The sequence below is a fragment of the Coturnix japonica genome, chromosome 3 (assembly GCF_001577835.2).
Source record: "Coturnix japonica isolate 7356 chromosome 3, Coturnix japonica 2.1, whole genome shotgun sequence".
In the NCBI taxonomy this organism is placed as follows: Eukaryota; Metazoa; Chordata; class Aves; order Galliformes; family Phasianidae; genus Coturnix; species Coturnix japonica.
This window is the reverse complement of record NC_029518.1, coordinates 72,491,918-72,509,393: the sequence shown is the minus strand read 5'-3', so window position 1 is coordinate 72,509,393 and position 17,476 is coordinate 72,491,918. Positions and strand designations below refer to the sequence as shown.

Genomic DNA, 17,476 nt, shown 5'->3' with positions numbered 1-17,476 from the left:
GTTAATCACAGAATCACAGAATGACCCGGGTTGGAAGGGACCTCAAGGATCATGTTGTTCCAACCCCCCTGCCTGGCAGGGCCACCAAACACACACATTTACTAGATCAGGTTGCCCAGGGCCCCGTCCAACCTGGTCTTGAACACCTCCAAGGACGGGGCATCCACAACCTCCCTGGGCAGCCTGTTCCAGGGCCTAACCACTCTCCTAGTGAAGAACTTCCCCCTAACATCCAACCTAAATCTTCCCTCTTTTAACTTAAAACCATTTCCCCGTGTCTTGCTATTATCAGCCCTTTCGAAGAGTTTACTCCCCTCCTGGGAGTAAGTTCCCTTCAGGTATTGAAAGGCTGCAATGAGGTCACCCCGCAACCTTCTCCAGGCTGAACAAACCCAACTCCCTCAGCATGTCCTCATAGGGGAGGTGCTCCAGTCCCCTGATCATCTTCCTGTCCCTCCTCTGGACCCTTTCCAAAATCTCCATGTCTTTTTTGTACTGAGGGCTCCACACCTGGACACAGTACTCCAGATGGGGACCCTAGAAGACCAAGAACACCTGTATAGTAGCTTCAAATGATCACAGCACACCCCAAGTCACCTTCAGCTGGTTGAAGCACCTCGTTCCCAGTATGAACAACCCCAGCAGACTCCCAAGCCCTCCCCATCTACCCAGCGTTGGAGTCAGGCCCACGCTGCTGTGCACGAAGCTGGAGCTGAATCATCCCACAAACATTCTGGTGCTGCTCGTTTGTCAGACAGTTCAGCTCCCTTCCCCGACTGACCGCACACTTGGATGGGCGCATAAAGGATGCAGCAGAACTGGACGGCTATCAGCAGCAGCACGCAATTAGATCAGCTACACCCACATGGAACTGGAACATGAAAAAACAATTACCCCGGTGTCAAATGATGCACCGTGGCTTGTTTGTGTATCGAGGCCATAATAAAAATGCTTCAGAGCCTATAAAAACAATTCGCTCCCCTAACTCTGCACAAGTGATCTACTGACGCCTCAGTTTTCACAGAATCACAGAATTGTAGGGGTTGGAAGGGACCTCTAGAGATCGAGTCCAACCCCCCTGCCAAAGCAGGCTCCCTACACCATGTCACACAGGTAGGCGTCCAGGCGGGTCTTGAATATCTCCAGAGAAGGAGACTCCACCACCTCCCTGGGCAGCCTGTTCCAGTGCTCCGTCACCCTCACCGTAAAGAAGTTCTTGCACACATTCGTGCGGAACTTCCTATGCTGTACTTTCATCCCATTACCCCTAGTCCTGTCCCCACGCACTACTGAAAAGAGACCAGCCTCACCACTATGGCTTCCACACCTCAGGTATTTATAAACCTGGATCAAGTCCCCTCTCAGCCTTCTTTTCTCAAGGCTAAACAGACCCAGTTCCCTAAGTCTCTCCTCATAGGGGAGATGCTCCAGGCCCTTCACCATCTTAGTGGCCCTCTGCTGGACTCTTTCCAAGAGATCCCTGTCTTTTTTGTACTGGGGAGCCCAGAACTGGACACAATATTCCAGATCCAGATTTTCATCCCCTCTCAGAAGAAACCCACAGTCTTTCAATGTTAAAGGAAAAGCAACGGTTCACTCAATTTTCACAAGTGACAGAAGACAGAACATCCCGCTACCTGCAGAGTCCTGCCACCATCCTCCTGTGTCACCTTCAAACAGACTCCTGAAGACAGCTGTCAGAGCAGCCTCTGTCCCAGCACAAACAAACACTGTAACAGCGACAATACAGACACTCAGCTGGCACTGACAGCCTACAGCCTCTGAGCAAGAACCACACAGCTTCACCCCCAAACGCTGACTATAGGAAAAACACTGAAATATCTGAGTGGAAAGAAAGCCACTTCACAATACAAAACATAGCAGAATGGCTCTTCTACTCATGTATCTTCTTGTAGCGTTACAAGCCTGCATTCGCCTGTAAGGAAACAAAGTTTACTTCTGCTGACCAAAGTAATTCATGAGGTTTTTGTCAAATTTAACGTCATTTGCATAAATTAAGTTCCAGCAATAATATATTAAAGGCTGCAAATTTCCTTCTAATATTAAGGAATTACATCTAGTATGATTTCTTCTGTTTTCATAATCTTAATATATCTCAAATGTTTTCACAAAGAAGACAAACCCAGAAGCATCAGCCGCTGAAAAAAAACACTGCCCACAAGATCCACATAAATACATCTATAATAAGTAGCATCAGTTTGCAAACAATAAAACAGGAGCCGGGGCTTAAATCCCATCAGCTGTCGCACAGAGTCTTAATGCCCCTCTAGAGTAAAAGGCTTCACAGCATTACGTTCATTGGGATTGGTGATTCTTAGTTTTTCTCAGACCCCTCTGTAGAGTTTAGTGCAAGTTCAGGGTATCCGAGGGTAACATCAACACAGCACAAAATCTGCCTCCTTCAGAAACAAGGATCAGTGCCTTAAAGGTGGGTATTAAAAAAGAAACTGAGGTTCAAACCAACAGCAGCCTCTCAGTTCAACTAAGGATGCCACTTTGCGACACCGGAGGCCCTGGGTTCGAATCCCCCCTGTGGCACAAGTGGTAGAAGTGCCGCTCTGCTACACAGGGCTCGAATCCCGGGGGTTGGACTCGATGATCTCTAAGGTCCCTTCCAACCCACACCAGACTGATACTGTAATTAGAAATGAACAAGTTTCTGTCGAATGTAACAAGTGAACAACACTTCTTTGTATCAAATGTAACCCACACCCTGCAGATACACCCCTGCAAATGAACTTCTGCACCGGTTTTCAGGAGCCTGAAACGTCAAGTGCTACAAAGTTCACACAACTTTGACAGGGAAAGCTAAAGCCAACATAAGGAAGAGAGGATCCAACACAAAGTAACCAACTTCTTTTCCTCCTCTCTCTCAATTCCCAGGCAGGACGAGGCAGAATAGGAAAACTTCCTGATCAACGCTTAATACTAGAAGAAAGTCTTAAGAATAAAGGAGGAGGAAAAGAGAAAGGATCCAATCACTACCATATTCTCAAACACGTGTACTCATGCTCAAGGCCAAACTGTAAGATGCACATGTTACGCTCTTACACACTTCCACTGGCTAAATGAGGTATTTACCTACATTCCAGCAAACAAAAGATACTTGGAAAGAAGAGTCTGAATGAGCTCATTTTTCATTAAGACTTCTTAGCTCAACCTTTCCATTTTCTTCCTTGCTTTCTCTGTCCACGTTTTTCTTACACACTGATGACTCAGAAGAACCCCAAACCCATTCGACACCAAAGCTGCACCTCTGGTCTTTGAAACACAAAACACATTAAGAGAAAGGTTCACGTCAAGTTTTACCAAGTCATGGATGATCACTGTTTGAAATAGATAACATGGTCTTAAAAAGAATGAATTAAAACATATTCATTAATAGTTCAATTGGCCAAGTATCAGCACTTTAAAATTCCTGGTAGAGTTTCTTTCTTAGCTTTAATATCAAGAAAATGAGAAAGTGTCACCATCCAGGAACATGTTTCCCACAGGCCAATCGCTCTCAGTGTTTTGACACCCACGTGTGTTACAATGCACTGGCCAAACCTACTTCATGGTTTAGAAAAAGAAAACCACAATGCAATAAATAAAGTGTTCCAAGCGCAGTCAGCACCCACGATTCATGTTGTGCCATTCACCTACATGCGTCTAGAACAACACACATGTGAGCAGGGCTTAATGGCTGGGATGGGGGCTGCTCTTTCTCCTGAGGGGTGAGCTCTAAGTTCACAGTATCATAGTCTTGTATGGGTTGGAAGGGACCTTAGAGATCATCGAGTCCAGCCCCCGGGATTCGAGCCTCTGTGTAGCAGAGAGGCACTTCTACCACTTGCGCCACAGCTGCCTGAGCTCAGAACCAACGCATGCAGCCTGGAGGGAAGCACTACTGGGACAGGCATGGCTCAGCCTTCCAGGGACACACCATTAGCAGGTAGAGGCTGAATTACAGCACAGTACTGAAAACAGAACTGGCAACAAGTTGCTAAGACACCTAAAGTTCAGCTTCCCAACTAGCACCAGAAAACAGAGGTGGATGGATGGATGAATTGAGGCCCACCGCTGCTAGTGAGAAATACACCACGGCAAGCAGCACCTTGGCTAACCTGCTGTGAGAGCACAAGGTAAGAACAAAAAGAGGATTTAGAAAACAATAATAATAAGGAACCCAAGAGCAAAACACCCTGCATCTGCACTCAGAGCCTGGCAGCTCAGCTCGGCCCGCTCTGCACTTCGGATCCACGGCCCCCTGGCACGGATGGGCCCCTGGCAATGGATGTGGCCGTGCGGATGGCCGCGGTTCGGAGGCATTGTGTGCGCGGGGCGCTGCCGCCTGCTGGCGGTACAGCTGGCGCTACACCCGGCGCCGCTACCGACCGGCGGCCCCGGCCGCGCGCCCCCCGCTCGGCCCCGCCCCTCGGCGCGCCCCCGTGACGCGCTGCGTGTCCGTACGGCGCCTCCGCGCCTCGCGCAGTGCGGCCGCGAGCTGCGCCCCTCCAGAGCGGCGAGAGGAGACGGGGGCTCGGCGAGATCCCGACACATAAATACGGCAATAAAGAAAATGAAAGAGGGGGGGGAAAAAAAAAATAAAGAAAGAAACAAGTTCGGAATATTTTTTTTTTCAAGTTTTTTTTTTTTTTTTTTCTCCTTTTCCTCCCCTCCTTCTTTTTTTGCGGGAAATTCAATTTTTATCGGGTAGGCAGCTCAGGGAAGGGGAGAAAAAGCAAAGGGAGAAGCGGCGAAGCCCCGCACGCAGAGCGCGGCCCGGCGGTGCCTTACCAGGTTCTGGTAGCTGCGCGGGTGCTCCTTGCCCGTCCAGTCCGTGCGCTTGGGCAGCAGCTGCGGGGGGAGCGGACAGTGAGCGGGGCCGGCCCGGGGGCGGGAGGCAGAGGGAAGGGGGGGGGGGGGGGGGGGCGCCGCGGGCGGGGCGGGCCGCGCTTACCTCTTTCTCCGCCACTTCTCGGATCAGGACCTGCGGCAGCAACAAAAGGGGACGGGGGGGGGCAGGGAAGGGGCGAAACGGAGAATAAAATTAGGAAGGAGGAAAGAGGGGGCGGTGGGCGCGCGCCGCGAGGCTCCCCCCCCCCCCCACGCTCCGCCGCCTCCTCCTCCTCCTTTCCCGGCCAGGCCCGGCGCCATCCGCCCGCGCAGTCCGTACCTGAGCCGCTTGCTGGCAGGGCCCGTCCTCCAGAAAGCGGGCGATGAGGAAGTAGAGCTCTGCGGGGAGAGGGCAGGGTGAGGGTTGCGGCTCCCGGCCCCGCCGCCCGCCCGCCCTTTCTTCCCCCCCTCCCGCCCGGCACTCACCCGCTCGCAGCTCCGCCGTGTGCCTGCCGCCGCCGTCCCCGGACATGGCGAGGGGCGAAGCGGGATGTCGCGGGGGGGGCCGCGCCCGTCACCGCCGGCTCCGCGGGCAGCGCCTGTGCTCCGGCATTCGCCCCGCGGGCAGCGCGGCGGCGGGAGGAGGAAACAACAACTCGCGGCCGCCCGCGACGCCGCCGCCACCGCCAGCAGCCGCCAGCGCGATCCTTCCGCACGGAGAAAGAGTCCCTTCCTCCTCCGCTCCGCTCCGCGCCCCCCGCCTCAGCCCCGCAGCGCGGCGCCCCTCCCCCCAAGTCCCCGGGCGGGGAGGGAGGACGGGCGGCCCGCGGCTCCCGCCCCGCCGACACCGAGGGGAACAGCGTTGACCGGCGGCCCGGGCGGCTCGCGAGGGGAGAAGATGTCGGAGCGGCGGAGGCGGGGCGGGCGGGAAGGCGGCGGGCGGGATGAGGGGAGGCCGCTTTCTCTTCTCTGCGCCGAGCGGGCGGGCGGCCGGAGCGCGGAGGGATACGGAGCGAGCTGCGATGGGAGGCGGGGCCGAGCGGGCAGCGGGAGCCGGGAAGTGGCCGAGCGGATGGCGCAGCGCAGCGCAGCGCAGAGCCGAGCCCAGCGGGCACAGCGCCCCCGGGCAGCGCCGCTTCGGAGGGGGCGGCACCGCGACCCTCCTGCTGCCTCCCCCTGCTGCTCCCCGCCGGCTCCCCGCGAGGCCTCGGGGCGTGCAAGTGACACGGCGCTGCGGTTCCTTGTGCTGCTTGCAGGACAAGAAAGAAAAAAATATATATTGTTTTTCCGCTTTTTTAAACATTTTGCTTTTTTTTTTTAATTGTTTTTATTTTAATCGTTCTTCTCCTCGCAGAAAAAAAGCCGTCAGAGCGATCGTGGCGCCTTGAATCGCCGCTCGGCCTCGGACGCGCCGTGAGGTAAATAACTGCCGGCCGCTCGGGGCTGCGGGCACGGGTGGGCCGGACCGGGGTAAAAGCGGTACAGGTAAAGCGAGACCCGTGGTCACCCTCCATTTATAAAAGGTAAATAAATAGAAATGGACGACGATCGCCATCCCGGCCCGGTAAGTCGCGGTGTCACGGAGCGCTGCCATCCGTTTCGCGTTGTGCCGGCCCGGCTCCGCGCTGTATCCGGAGCTGGGCACCTTCCGTGCGGCTCAAAATGTCTCCCCTTGTGTACCAGCTCCCGTTCTGTCTTTGGGCTCCGTTTGAAATAAACGCTTTGAGCTGAATCGAAATGGGCAAAATTGGATCATCCGGTGTCAAATAAAGGCTGATGAAATGAAGTGACTCGGGTCGTTCTTAGCGCTGCACGACGTGTACGGTATCGTCTCTCGGAGGTGGCTCTCACAACAAAGGGCTGTGCGAGTGCTGCCATTAACATTTTAATTTCCCCTGGTGTTTACATATAGGAAAGCTCACTAATGTACGGCATCAACCTACCCCACGAGGAAGAGGGGATTTGTATCGGTTAAGGAGTCTGAAAGCAGATGAAAACCGCCGTGGATATAGCGAGCTTCCCCGTTCTACGGCGACTCGTAACTTTCCTCGATGTGCTTCAAATTCCAGCCACAGAATCAAAACGTTTCGATGCTAAAATAAAGGTTTTTGTCTTTTATTTAATGTTTTAGAGCGCCTCCCAAAATGGAATCGCAGTCTCTGAGCACAGCAGTGCTACAGGCAGCGCTCAATGAGAGCTCTCACAAACGCACATCCCACTTCTCCTTACTGATGAGATCTGATTTTTTCTCCTTCCTTATTTGTGGCTTAACACGAACCCCACTGTCCATGACACAAGATGTGGGGTTGTTGCTGTCTGCTGAGACGAGCTCAGGCCAGTTGTAAGAATTCCTGCAGCAGCAGCAATAAATACTCCATTAATTTTAGGGAGGTTCACGGGATTTTTGTTATTTCTCCCATCTCAATTCAGTGGAGAATGTTTTTGTTACATGGAGAAAAATACCCCCAGCTCTGATTTTTATAGGCTCAAGTGTTGTTGCTTTCAAATGATTCTCCTTCCTTCGCGTGATTTATCACCTTGCGTTATCCTTAAGTACAAACGCATCGCTGCTGTTTTATCACTGAGATTTAATGGTTTGGTTGTTTTTTTCTGAGCTGTTTTCACTCTGAAAGATCTCAATTTAAGGGGGGGAAGAGAGGAATTATTTTTCTTCTTTGGGTATAATAATCGTTTGAGTAAAAAATGCAAACCTCCAATTATTTCAATCTGGTGATTTGGCTGTTTTAACACTGACAGCACTGCCTACTCTTGCAGATACAAAGATTGTGACTTTCAGATGGGAATGTCCTTCAATTACTGTTTGCTGTGGGGAACTAAGGATGTATGTAATATCTTTGATTTCTCCTTGATTTTTATGTAGGGTTTGTTGTTGTTTTGTTGTTGTTTTTTTTTTTAATTTTTGCTTGTTATTGTTTTTAATTACTTTCCCGTTATTAATATTTCCCCATACATTAGTTTATCAGCGTGGTTTAATCACGCTGTAACCAGAAAGTGCGCTGCTCGCTGGCTGCGGCGCTCGCTGTGAAAGGCTTTCTGTTCCTTGTGAAATCTGGGCTTTTCTTTATAGACAAAGAGAAGTATTTATGGTTTGTAAATCACCGGGCTGGACAATGTAGCTAAATATTTGAAGCACAATATTGGGGGTTGGGGGGGCTGAGAGCTACATAAAGCATTAACTGAGCTTCCTTGGTCGATGTGTTTTGTTTCATTTTCCCCTTCCTCCCCCCGCAGTGGGAACCATCACCACCAGTTGCTCATCTTTTCTTTCTGAGTGTTGGTTCTTACTCTTGAAGCCAACTGTTAATTTTCCAAGGGTGAGAAGAGAGGGATGTTACTATGGAGCCAGCCAACTTTGTTTCATTGTTATCGTGTATATTCTCTATCTGCAGAAAGAACCCACTGTGCCAAAATACAACACTACCTTGAGTAAACGCCTTCTGCTCTTTTAAATAATAACCTACAGTTTAACAGAAGAGCTTCACATCAAAATGGTATTAAATACTCACTCGTTTATGCCTCATGCCTGAAATGCATCCCCTCTGCACGCTGCACTGGTGACCTGGCTGAGCCCCGCCACTGGACAGCTCCTTATGGCTGGCGTAACCAGTGTGACCTGCCCACACCAGGCACCAAATTCTGAGCCGTGTGCTTCAATCCTGCGCCTTTCTTTACATTTTTCAGTGCACCCTTTGGCAAAGAATGTGGACGTCTTCCCCATTAGCCCAAAATAAGCCTCTTCTCCTTTTGTTTTCTTCTCATGGTGGTGGAAAGCAGCGCGGGATTAGAAATTCATACTACCCAAAGTACCATCAGCATCGGCAAGTTCATGTTTTATAAGTACGCAGATCGGTTCACCTCTAATATATTTATGAGCAATCTTCCATAGGCAGTAGAGCTACATCCAAGTCACCTATAAAAAAGTCGCTGTGGTTTTTTTCACGTGACATATATGTGTAAAAAATAAACAATAATTTATGAACTACAGCATCAAGCTTCTGATGTTAGATCTGCCTGCCATTTGTATTTTGAGTAGTAAACGAGACTGGCTGGAATTCATCCTCTGCAGCCTGTTGTTACCCAAATACATATAAACTGCAGCAACTGCGACATTCTTTCAGTTTCGCTATTAAATCTCTGAACGGACACAAAAAAATTCCCTTATACAGAGAAACTAAGCATTAGACTTACGCAATTCCTACCGAATAAAGGACTTCTACTAGCTTAGGGTTTTTTTTTCCTCTTTTTATTTTGAAGTCGTTTAGTTTGCACCCCTGTAAAAGAGTTTTGATTAAAGTTACCGAATCAGTTGGACAGTCCTATTTCCTATGCTGAATACACAGCCGAGCTATCCGGACAACTACAACAAAAAGATCGATCTGTCGATGGTTGGACTGGATGATCTTCTAGGTCTTTTCCAACCTTGATAATTCTGTGATTCTGTTGTACTACTTTAGCCCTTGGGCTGCTCTTCACAGAGAACTGGGGATCTTTGCCACCTTCGGTTTCACGTCCATATGACGTGTGGAAAGTTTCCTCAGAATATTAAGGATTGTGGTTTGTGGGTTTTCCTAAGTGAGACTTCCCAATGACAAATGTGCAGGGTGTATTTTAGAGGAGGCGTACCCAAAACCAAGCGAGGAGGAGGGGAAAAGTGTATTTACACCATTCCTTCCTATATTGGTAGTTATTTTCTTAGGTCGCTCTTAGTTACTGTACTTTCCAGTGGTGTAGCCATGGAACTTCCACAAAGTTAATGCAGCGGACTGTTACAGATTAACATCAATGTAATAACTGGAGAGATTCTGCCACGCTGTTATCCGAGATAGGGTCCAATACACTTATAATTACAGGAAAGGCTGAAGGACAAATATTTTGGTGTTTGCAGATATGCACGGTGCAGTTTAGATAAAACCAGAGGAGGCTGAGAAACATCAGAGATCTGCCCAGAGAAGGGCGGGAGATCAACGTTGGTAAAACGTTGTGATGTTACATTCAAAATTATCTGTGGGGAGAAGTGAGTGTTTATGCTCCTGATGGGCTCCTAAGCCAGGCTATATTTGATATCTGGTCATAAATCTTTTTAAAACTCTATTTATTATGTACTCACCATTGAGAATATGGGTGTGTGGGTTTTTTCCCCCTTAGAACTCTAAGATGAAGCTGATGGTACACATTATGTTGGAATTCTGAGCTGGCTCTTCCGCCTTGTCCCCAAAGAATCACAGTTCAGAGGTAGGTGAGGAAAGCAGTTAGGATCAAGACAAAGTAATTCTGGGAAATAGAACTAAGCACTGAGAAAATAGAATCAAATATGTGACGGAGGTAAGATATAGCATAGCATGCCAAATACCTGTGTTAAAGACAGAGCAGGGTCTTCTGTAAACACCGGGACATAGTCCAAGAACTGAAACAGTCGAATAATTTCAAATAAAAAGTGCAGCTTTGTCCCCATCACAAAATATAGCTGTCTTGCCTCCACTTTTGCCTCAGAATCACTGGAGCAGAGATGTCAGCAGTCCGAATAGCTGACATTTAGCGGTAGGAACACCCTGTGATTGCAGAACGCAGAAGGAAGGGTCATTAGTCTGATCCACCCCAGCGTTGCTGCATTGCTGGCGCTGAGGCGATGCTTCATTTCTCCTGAGTCTTTCCTTCAAATGTGGTTTGATTTCATTTAAAGCTGCGACGTGTTTCTATTTCTACGGTGTAGAAATATCTGCTTTCCCCAACATAACAGCGACGTAACGTGAGGAGTACCAATATTTGCACTTAGAGCATAAGACTCCCATGCTGTTAGCATTGAACGGTTTGGCTGGCTGTGCCAACTTGGCACAGTGTGTGTGATCTGTCACTCATCCATGGAGCACACATCGTTGAGGTCCTGATCCCCACTTACTGCTACATCTTTTGAGAAAATCCTGGGCTGTGGATCCACATTTCTTAATATTTGGTTCTCTTCCGTGTTCACCTACGAGGGGAAGAATATGAACTGAACCGGTGTTTCCCAACACACCCCAGTGGGTAAAAGCCGCAGAGCTGCTGTGTGAGGGCCGGGCCGCCATTTTGGTGGTGTCCATGCGGTAAGTGCGCTCTGGGAATTCTTCTTGCATCCTGCTTGCAAGTAAGACAAGCAGCTCTGTGGCTCCCAGGTCAGAATGGACAGCTCTGGGGACCTGAGAATCCTTTCAGGGATCTACAAGTGATGCTCAAGTCTCTGCTATAAGCATTCTCACTCCGCTTGGGGTCAGTGTCCCATGGGCAGGTGATCTTGAAGTGGGATGTGCAGCTTTTGCACGCTGCTGCTTTTTGCATGGGTGCATTTTATTAAAGCTCAGGCTACTGAGATCAAATAAAAAAAGGAATTGAACTTGATCTTTCAGCATCAAGTTTCACTACTCCTAATTGCCTCTCAGCAGGCCCTTGTAAGAAAAGCACTGAATAATACTAAAACTCAATCTACTAATGTAAAGAAACGAGATGTTTTACGATGACTAGACCGAGCGCTTAGGGAAATGCACAGGTTACTTTTAACACAGTTCTAACTTTGGAGTTCATTATCCCAGCCATGATAGAAATGCATCTGTTTAGTAAACGTGATGCCTTTCTGTGTATGTGTTTGAAAGTGTCTTCAGAGACAAATGAGTGGGTGGGATTCACTGCCCCCCCTGCATACATACAAATGGTGTTTGAGTCACCTTGTAAAATACTCAAATAGCACACCGGCATGGCAGCGTTCGAGGGGTTGGGACTCCATTAAATCTTCACTCAGAAATACTGGGTTTTTAGATGTCTGCATGCCAGGCAGGTTCGGTCTGACAGAACAGCTGGGTCATGCTTTAAGCCTTATCTGTAAGGCATTTATTAGAAATGAAAGCTGAGGCTTACAAGGTTTATTTTCTTCTAGATAAAAATAAAAACCATCAAATTCATGCAAGCTGAAAAATAAAAATAGAAAACACAAATTCTCCCATGTAATCTAATACAATTCATACAAATCAGGGGGGTGGAGAAGAACAAGGTGTGCTGTTCCACTGAGCTGCAGGAGGTGACGCTGCACACAGCACACTGAATATCAAAGAAAGGATCACTTGGATCCTGTTAATCAAAATTGCATCAGAACCCATGTTAATGTCTCAGATTAAAGCTTAAACTTCAGCCCGCAGGTATGTTTCAGAGAATTCTGGTGAAGTTGTTTTGTATAAGCAGAAAAGAGCTGACTAACAAACTACCAAAAATGCTTCCCAGAGTCTTTGGGTTCACTGTATTTATGAGGTGAATGTGGAACAGACGTGGTCAGAAAGCAGTGGGTGAACCAGCAGTCGAGGTAGAACACCGGTGCTGCAACAAACCCCAGAGTCAGCATAAAGCTATTTTAAAAGCTGGGAAAAATAAGATTAAAAGAAATATATGTTCCTTTGGTGTGCTGGAAGCAGGCTGTGCCAGCCCTTCGTCCTTCAGGTAAATGCCTGAGCTAAGAAACAATTAGTTTATCCCAGAGGCTTAGAATCAGAAACTTCAGATCACAGAGGCTTTGACTACTTCCTTCTGCTTTGAATCCTGTCATTGCTAGTAAGCCAAACTGTACCAGTGCTCACACTCTGGGGCTGACTGCCACACTCTGGCCATGCTCATACTGTTAAAACTATGATAGTGCAGACGCAGCTGTCCTGCTTTGGTAGTTACAGCTTGGGCTGAGCTGAGCCCCGAGCCACAGCAGGGATGCATGCAGAGGAGTTGGGCACAGCTTGGGCCCACGTGGCCCACATGGACCCACCCTGGCACCATTAACTTGCCAGCTCAGTGACATGGAGACAAACTGAAAGTCAAAGGCTGCCACTGTGATCCACTTCTAAAAATCAAAACCAGCAAGAATTTGGGGTGCAGGGATCCTAAACTTACGGCATAATCAGTAGAGAACATGGTATCACCTGCATTTTTCTGCTTCTAGTTGATGAAAATCTCATGAAAGCTCTGGGCACAGAGCAGCTGAGGTTCAAGCAACTGACCATAGAAGCTTCTCAGGACTACAGTAAAGATCACTGAAAGAAGAAACAATGTGGAAAATGGAAACTTAGAAAACAGAAAGCATATTGCTGCTGAAAAGTTGAAAGAAAACAACACAGTGTTAGATGGAGGTAAACATAAATTAAACCAACAGGGAGATTCACAGCAGGTCTCAAACTTCTGCAGTGTTCCAAACTGCTGACTGCCTGCAGTCAGAGGCAGTGAACAGCTGGCTGCAGTCATTCACAATGAATCCGGGTAAGGTGCTCAAGGCACGACGCAAAGGAGAGCTGAGGTGATCAAACACACCGCCAGACCTCAGCAGGAGCAGGAAGGCTCACGCATGAAGAGCACTGACATGAATTCTTATGTGGGATTTGGGCTTGGGACTTCTTGTTACCTGATGAAAGCAGGTCTCACAAGCAGGCAAAATACCAGGCAGCTTTGAGAGAAGCGGTAGGTAACAGAGCCCTCCGTTCATAGCACAATAATGACAGAACATCAAATTGCTAACCACAGAGATGAGCTGCTGTGAAGAAGTGTACAAGGAGACAGCCAGCACCTTCCATGTTTGCTGTTACAAAGCAAGGCTATTGTTATTGGTAAGGAACTGGATCAGCCATTGACTTTTCTAAGAATGTGGTATTTCTGAGACTGTGGCATTCGGTACTGCAGGCTGATTTCAGCATACTTCATATGCCCATTCTGAAAGGGCAAATCAGGTCATAGAGGACTCCCTGTAAACTGATGTATTCATCAGACAAGGAGCATCACCGTTACCTTCACTTACCGCCTTCCTGAAATGCTGGATTGTTTGCCTTCATCTGCAACCTCCTATCTCACCTCCAAAGTTGATACCTGTTGCCACCTGTGCGTACAGCAACCTTCTTGGCATCTTGATGCCAGACAGACAGACCCTTAACCTATGTGACCACCACCTTCATGCCAAAAACAGCCAGTGAGATTTTATCTTCTATCCTCTTTTCTAGATAAGCTGAAGTGTAGAGGATACAGACTTCCATTCACATCATGAAAGATTCTCTCCTACTGATTTTAGGGGTCTTTCACTGTGACCTGTCACCACGAATGCCGTGCTTGGCTGAAGGCTCACATGCTGGCAGTTACAACTAACAAAGGAAAATTACATCCCTGTTCAGGGAGTTTCTAACGAGCAGAGTAATGAGGTCCTAGAATAGTGTTCTAAATAGCGCCTATGGGGAAAAGAAATAACCAAATGTGATACGTTTATAAGACTCTATAATACAGTATGGAAGTCTTTAATGCCAGGTTTCAGACTCAGTGTCTGAGTTTTCTGATAGATCAAACTTCCACACACCCCCATTCCCCATGCTGGCAAAGCTTCCTGACAGACTGCAAAGGTTCATCAACCAGTAGTTATCCCACAAGTGGAAATTTGGCACCAATGCCCAAGTGATGCTTAATTACCAAAATACACAGCAGCCCAGAGGGAACCAAAAGTACACGTAATAACTGAACTGTTGATATAAGTCTAGTGGGGGTGGGGAAGATACAGGGATACTCAGGGCTCCCTTACACATGCAAAATATTGTCATGTTTCCCCGTTTCATCTGTTCCTAGAAAAATCAGCTTCTCATGTTGCATGAGGAAGTGATGTTTCTCCACCCCTACAAACCCAGGTTACTTGTCTCCCTTTTCTTTTCCTGCCATTCATTTTCCAGCTGGTCCCTGCAGGGCATTCACACCTCTCCTCCCCCATGGGCAGCCTGGAGGGAGTCTTCTTGCCACCTGACCTTGGGACATCCCCAGCTCCTCCCTCCTGGGCACAATAGATGTCTCTGAAGTGACTGTAAATAACAAGTTCTCTAGACCCATTGCTCCTTTCTTCTTGTTGATTAATCCAGGTGCAATTTACACGTTTACATCCCTAGTGGTTATGAGTCTCTTCATCTTCCTGTAAGAGCTCAAGTCTTCTTCCACCTCTTTCCATTACAGAAAATGATCAGAAATAAGGAGGGCCTTGGTTTAAGACATTGGATCATTACAATGTGATATTCTGATACCTCTAAGAAAAGCTGTCCTAAAAGAATGGCCTTCCAGCTGTCCTATGTAAGGCAGAAGTTCTAATTCTAAAACCTTTATTCATGATTTTGGAAATGGGTGGAAGTCTTGGACAAGGCCATTGCATCCACACTCTATCTTGTCACTTTAGAAGTTCTATCGCTTCACATTAAATTGTTCATTATTAGAGTGAAACCCGTACCAGGCAGCTTAGAAACCTCAAATCTTCCAAAAACAAATTCATTTCTATGGGCCTCAAGTCTGAAATCTCTTTCCGAATGAGAGTCAAAACAATGATAATTCCTACAAGTTACACCACAGTAACAAATTCAGTGTTAAAGTTAAGCACGAGGGGCCTATGCGCTCAATTTCTTGTTCAGGCACAAATTTATATTACTAGCTTCATCCTCAGCTGATAAAAAAACTATTCTTTTCAATCCATATTTGGTGTGTGGGGAAAATAATTAGTATCAATAGGCAGAGAGCAGAGTTAGTTATGTCACTTTGCACCAGAACTATCCCAGAAGGTGTTACAATGAAACGCTGCTTTGCTATACTAAACACTTGACAGTCTGCTTCTTACGTGTGAACTACTTTGTTGCTAATGCTTCAGCTCATCACAAACAGAGTAACCTATGAAAACAGCTCGTTCCTCATCCCGTCTGTTTTCTTTAGAAAAGGCATTAATGATTTCATTTTGTTATAAATTTAGGATTGGACCTTAAAGAAGGCAATTTGTGGGTCATAATCCATAAGCCAACAGATTTACAGCAAGTTCACAGTTTGTAAATGTGGCAAAAAGTCTGTTTATTCCATTCTAATGCTGCTCCTGGCCATTACGTTACAGTAGTTTAACCACTAGTAAAAGCATTGCTCTGGGAGTTTCAATACAAACAAGGGAACAACAGTCCTTACATCAGGAGGATGATAGGGCTCTCGCTGCCAAACCCTTCTACAGGTAGTCTCCTGTATCTTTTTACACTTCAGCTCAAATGTAGAAGTCTACTGACTCATTGCATATAAATTAACACAAGGGCCAACTTGTTGCTTCACATCAAATGCCAACCTGCTGCCCAGCAGCATCCCACGTACAATGATGTAAATGAGAATAAAGATCCAAGAAGGCTGTCAGGTCAAAAGTGATCTGTTCCAAAGAGATGCAACAGTCCTTCACATTTCAGGTTACTTTTCCCTCTCCCATTGGATGACACCTTCTCTTTACAGAACACACACTGGCCATTTGTTTCTCAGTTGTATAATTTCCTTTAGGTTACACAGATTTCTCTTTTATCAGAAACATAATGAAGATTGTGGCACTTGAGGCTTACAATCAGGAATGTAACACTGACTTAAAATCAAGCCATGTTCTCTCTCAAGGGTCTTTTCTTGGTTCTCCTGAAGGAAGCTTAAAAATATTTATGTATCAGTATTTCTACCCCACTAGAACTTGAACTCTTTCATACCTGTGTTCTGCTATTTATTCCAGCATGAGGACTGACACATCTCTTAAGTTCCCCAATAATCTATTTTCTTGCTATTCTTTCTCCCTTTCCCTTACTTCACTTTCTCCGCTCTTCAGCGTAAGCATTAATTTTCCATTAGCACCCCCCTAAATGTTTGGGTCTCTCCTGCAGTTCTCCATTCACAAAACGCTGTGTTTGCCATTTCAAGAGTCAAAATAACAAGAGCAACATTTACTGCTACAGGCAATTAGCCCAAGGTCACTCAAGGACATGGAAGCAGCAGAAAGTAACAGCCACGAGATAAAGCTCAGGGAAGGAAGGGGGGGTCTTTAACTACACAACACTGATGCTTTCTAATCATTCACTCTTGCTTCTGACGTGCCTGCTTTCTTTAAACTTGAAAACGATCCCAATTAAAACAAAAACAATAACATGGCTGTGGGTACCCTGAAGCACGCATCCGTTACCTCCCAGACAGGCCAAATAGCTGAGAGTTCTCCCAAACCCTGTGTATAAGCACAGAGCAGCCAATCATTAAACACTGATGATGCGAGTTGCTTCACGGCTGAGATGTGGCATCTGGTACTTTCAAGTAACACTTCAAAAACTCAAACGTGGATGTGAGCTCCGTGGATCACCAGATGCCCACAAACTATCTCAGCTACGTATGTTTGAAGGTGCCGTCTAAATTAATTAAATAAAGGCATTCTACAACTTGATACAGTTCTCCACAACGTTTCCTGCTTCTCTGAGAACCTGACACACAGATGAAAACACCGCAGAGCACCGCATTTACAAAGCGCTTCTGATAAATTAAATATATTACTTGAGTCAGCACGGTAGCGTGTTCCATTAAACTTCAGCCAAGTCAATTCGCTCTCGTTAAAGGTTTGTACCACAACCCTACCTCTGAACTGCAGCTACTCATCTGCTCAAGCTGATAAAGGGAATTTTGTGCCACAACTGTTAGGTTTGGAGACTGCCCCATTAACTGAAGGACTCTATTTCTCCCTGCTGGAGGTTTAGTAAAACAGAAGCCATTAGGCCTTCTACCTTCCATTGCCAAAACCAGTGACTTACTTTAACACTTCTTCCAAAACTACGTGCCC

The 17,476-nt window shown here is 47.2% G+C and overlaps 2 protein-coding genes across 5 annotated transcripts in view; one reads left to right on the top strand and one right to left on the bottom strand.

Moving 5' to 3' along the window:
- Positions 1–5,443, bottom strand: part of PHIP (pleckstrin homology domain interacting protein) — a 98,320-nt gene extending 92,877 nt beyond the window's left edge. For both annotated transcript variants that reach the window (XM_015859017.2, XM_015859018.2), the window contains exons 1-4: positions 5,326–5,443; positions 5,180–5,238; positions 4,964–4,993; positions 4,801–4,860 (exon numbers count right to left, since the gene is read on the bottom strand). In XM_015859017.2, coding sequence (XP_015714503.1) covers positions 4,801–4,860; positions 4,964–4,993; positions 5,180–5,238; positions 5,326–5,371 — 195 coding nt within the window. In that variant the 5' untranslated portion in view covers positions 5,372–5,443. The remainder of the gene's footprint in view (positions 1–4,800; positions 4,861–4,963; positions 4,994–5,179; positions 5,239–5,325) is intronic.
- LOC116653240 (translation initiation factor IF-2-like) lies at positions 5,368–8,041 on the top strand. 3 transcript variants are annotated; one of them, XM_032443868.1, is made up of 2 exons: positions 5,368–6,257; positions 6,752–8,041. In XM_032443868.1, the coding sequence occupies exon 1, from the start codon at positions 5,390–5,392 to the stop codon at positions 6,158–6,160; it is 771 nt and encodes a 256-aa protein (XP_032299759.1). In that variant the 5' UTR covers positions 5,368–5,389; the 3' UTR covers positions 6,161–6,257; positions 6,752–8,041. The 3 variants fall into 3 exon arrangements, with proteins under 3 accessions (XP_032299759.1, XP_032299758.1, XP_032299757.1); XM_032443867.1 differs by having other exon boundaries at positions 5,368–6,658; XM_032443866.1 differs by having other exon boundaries at positions 5,368–6,663.
- Positions 8,042–17,476: the final 9,435 nt, after the last annotated feature.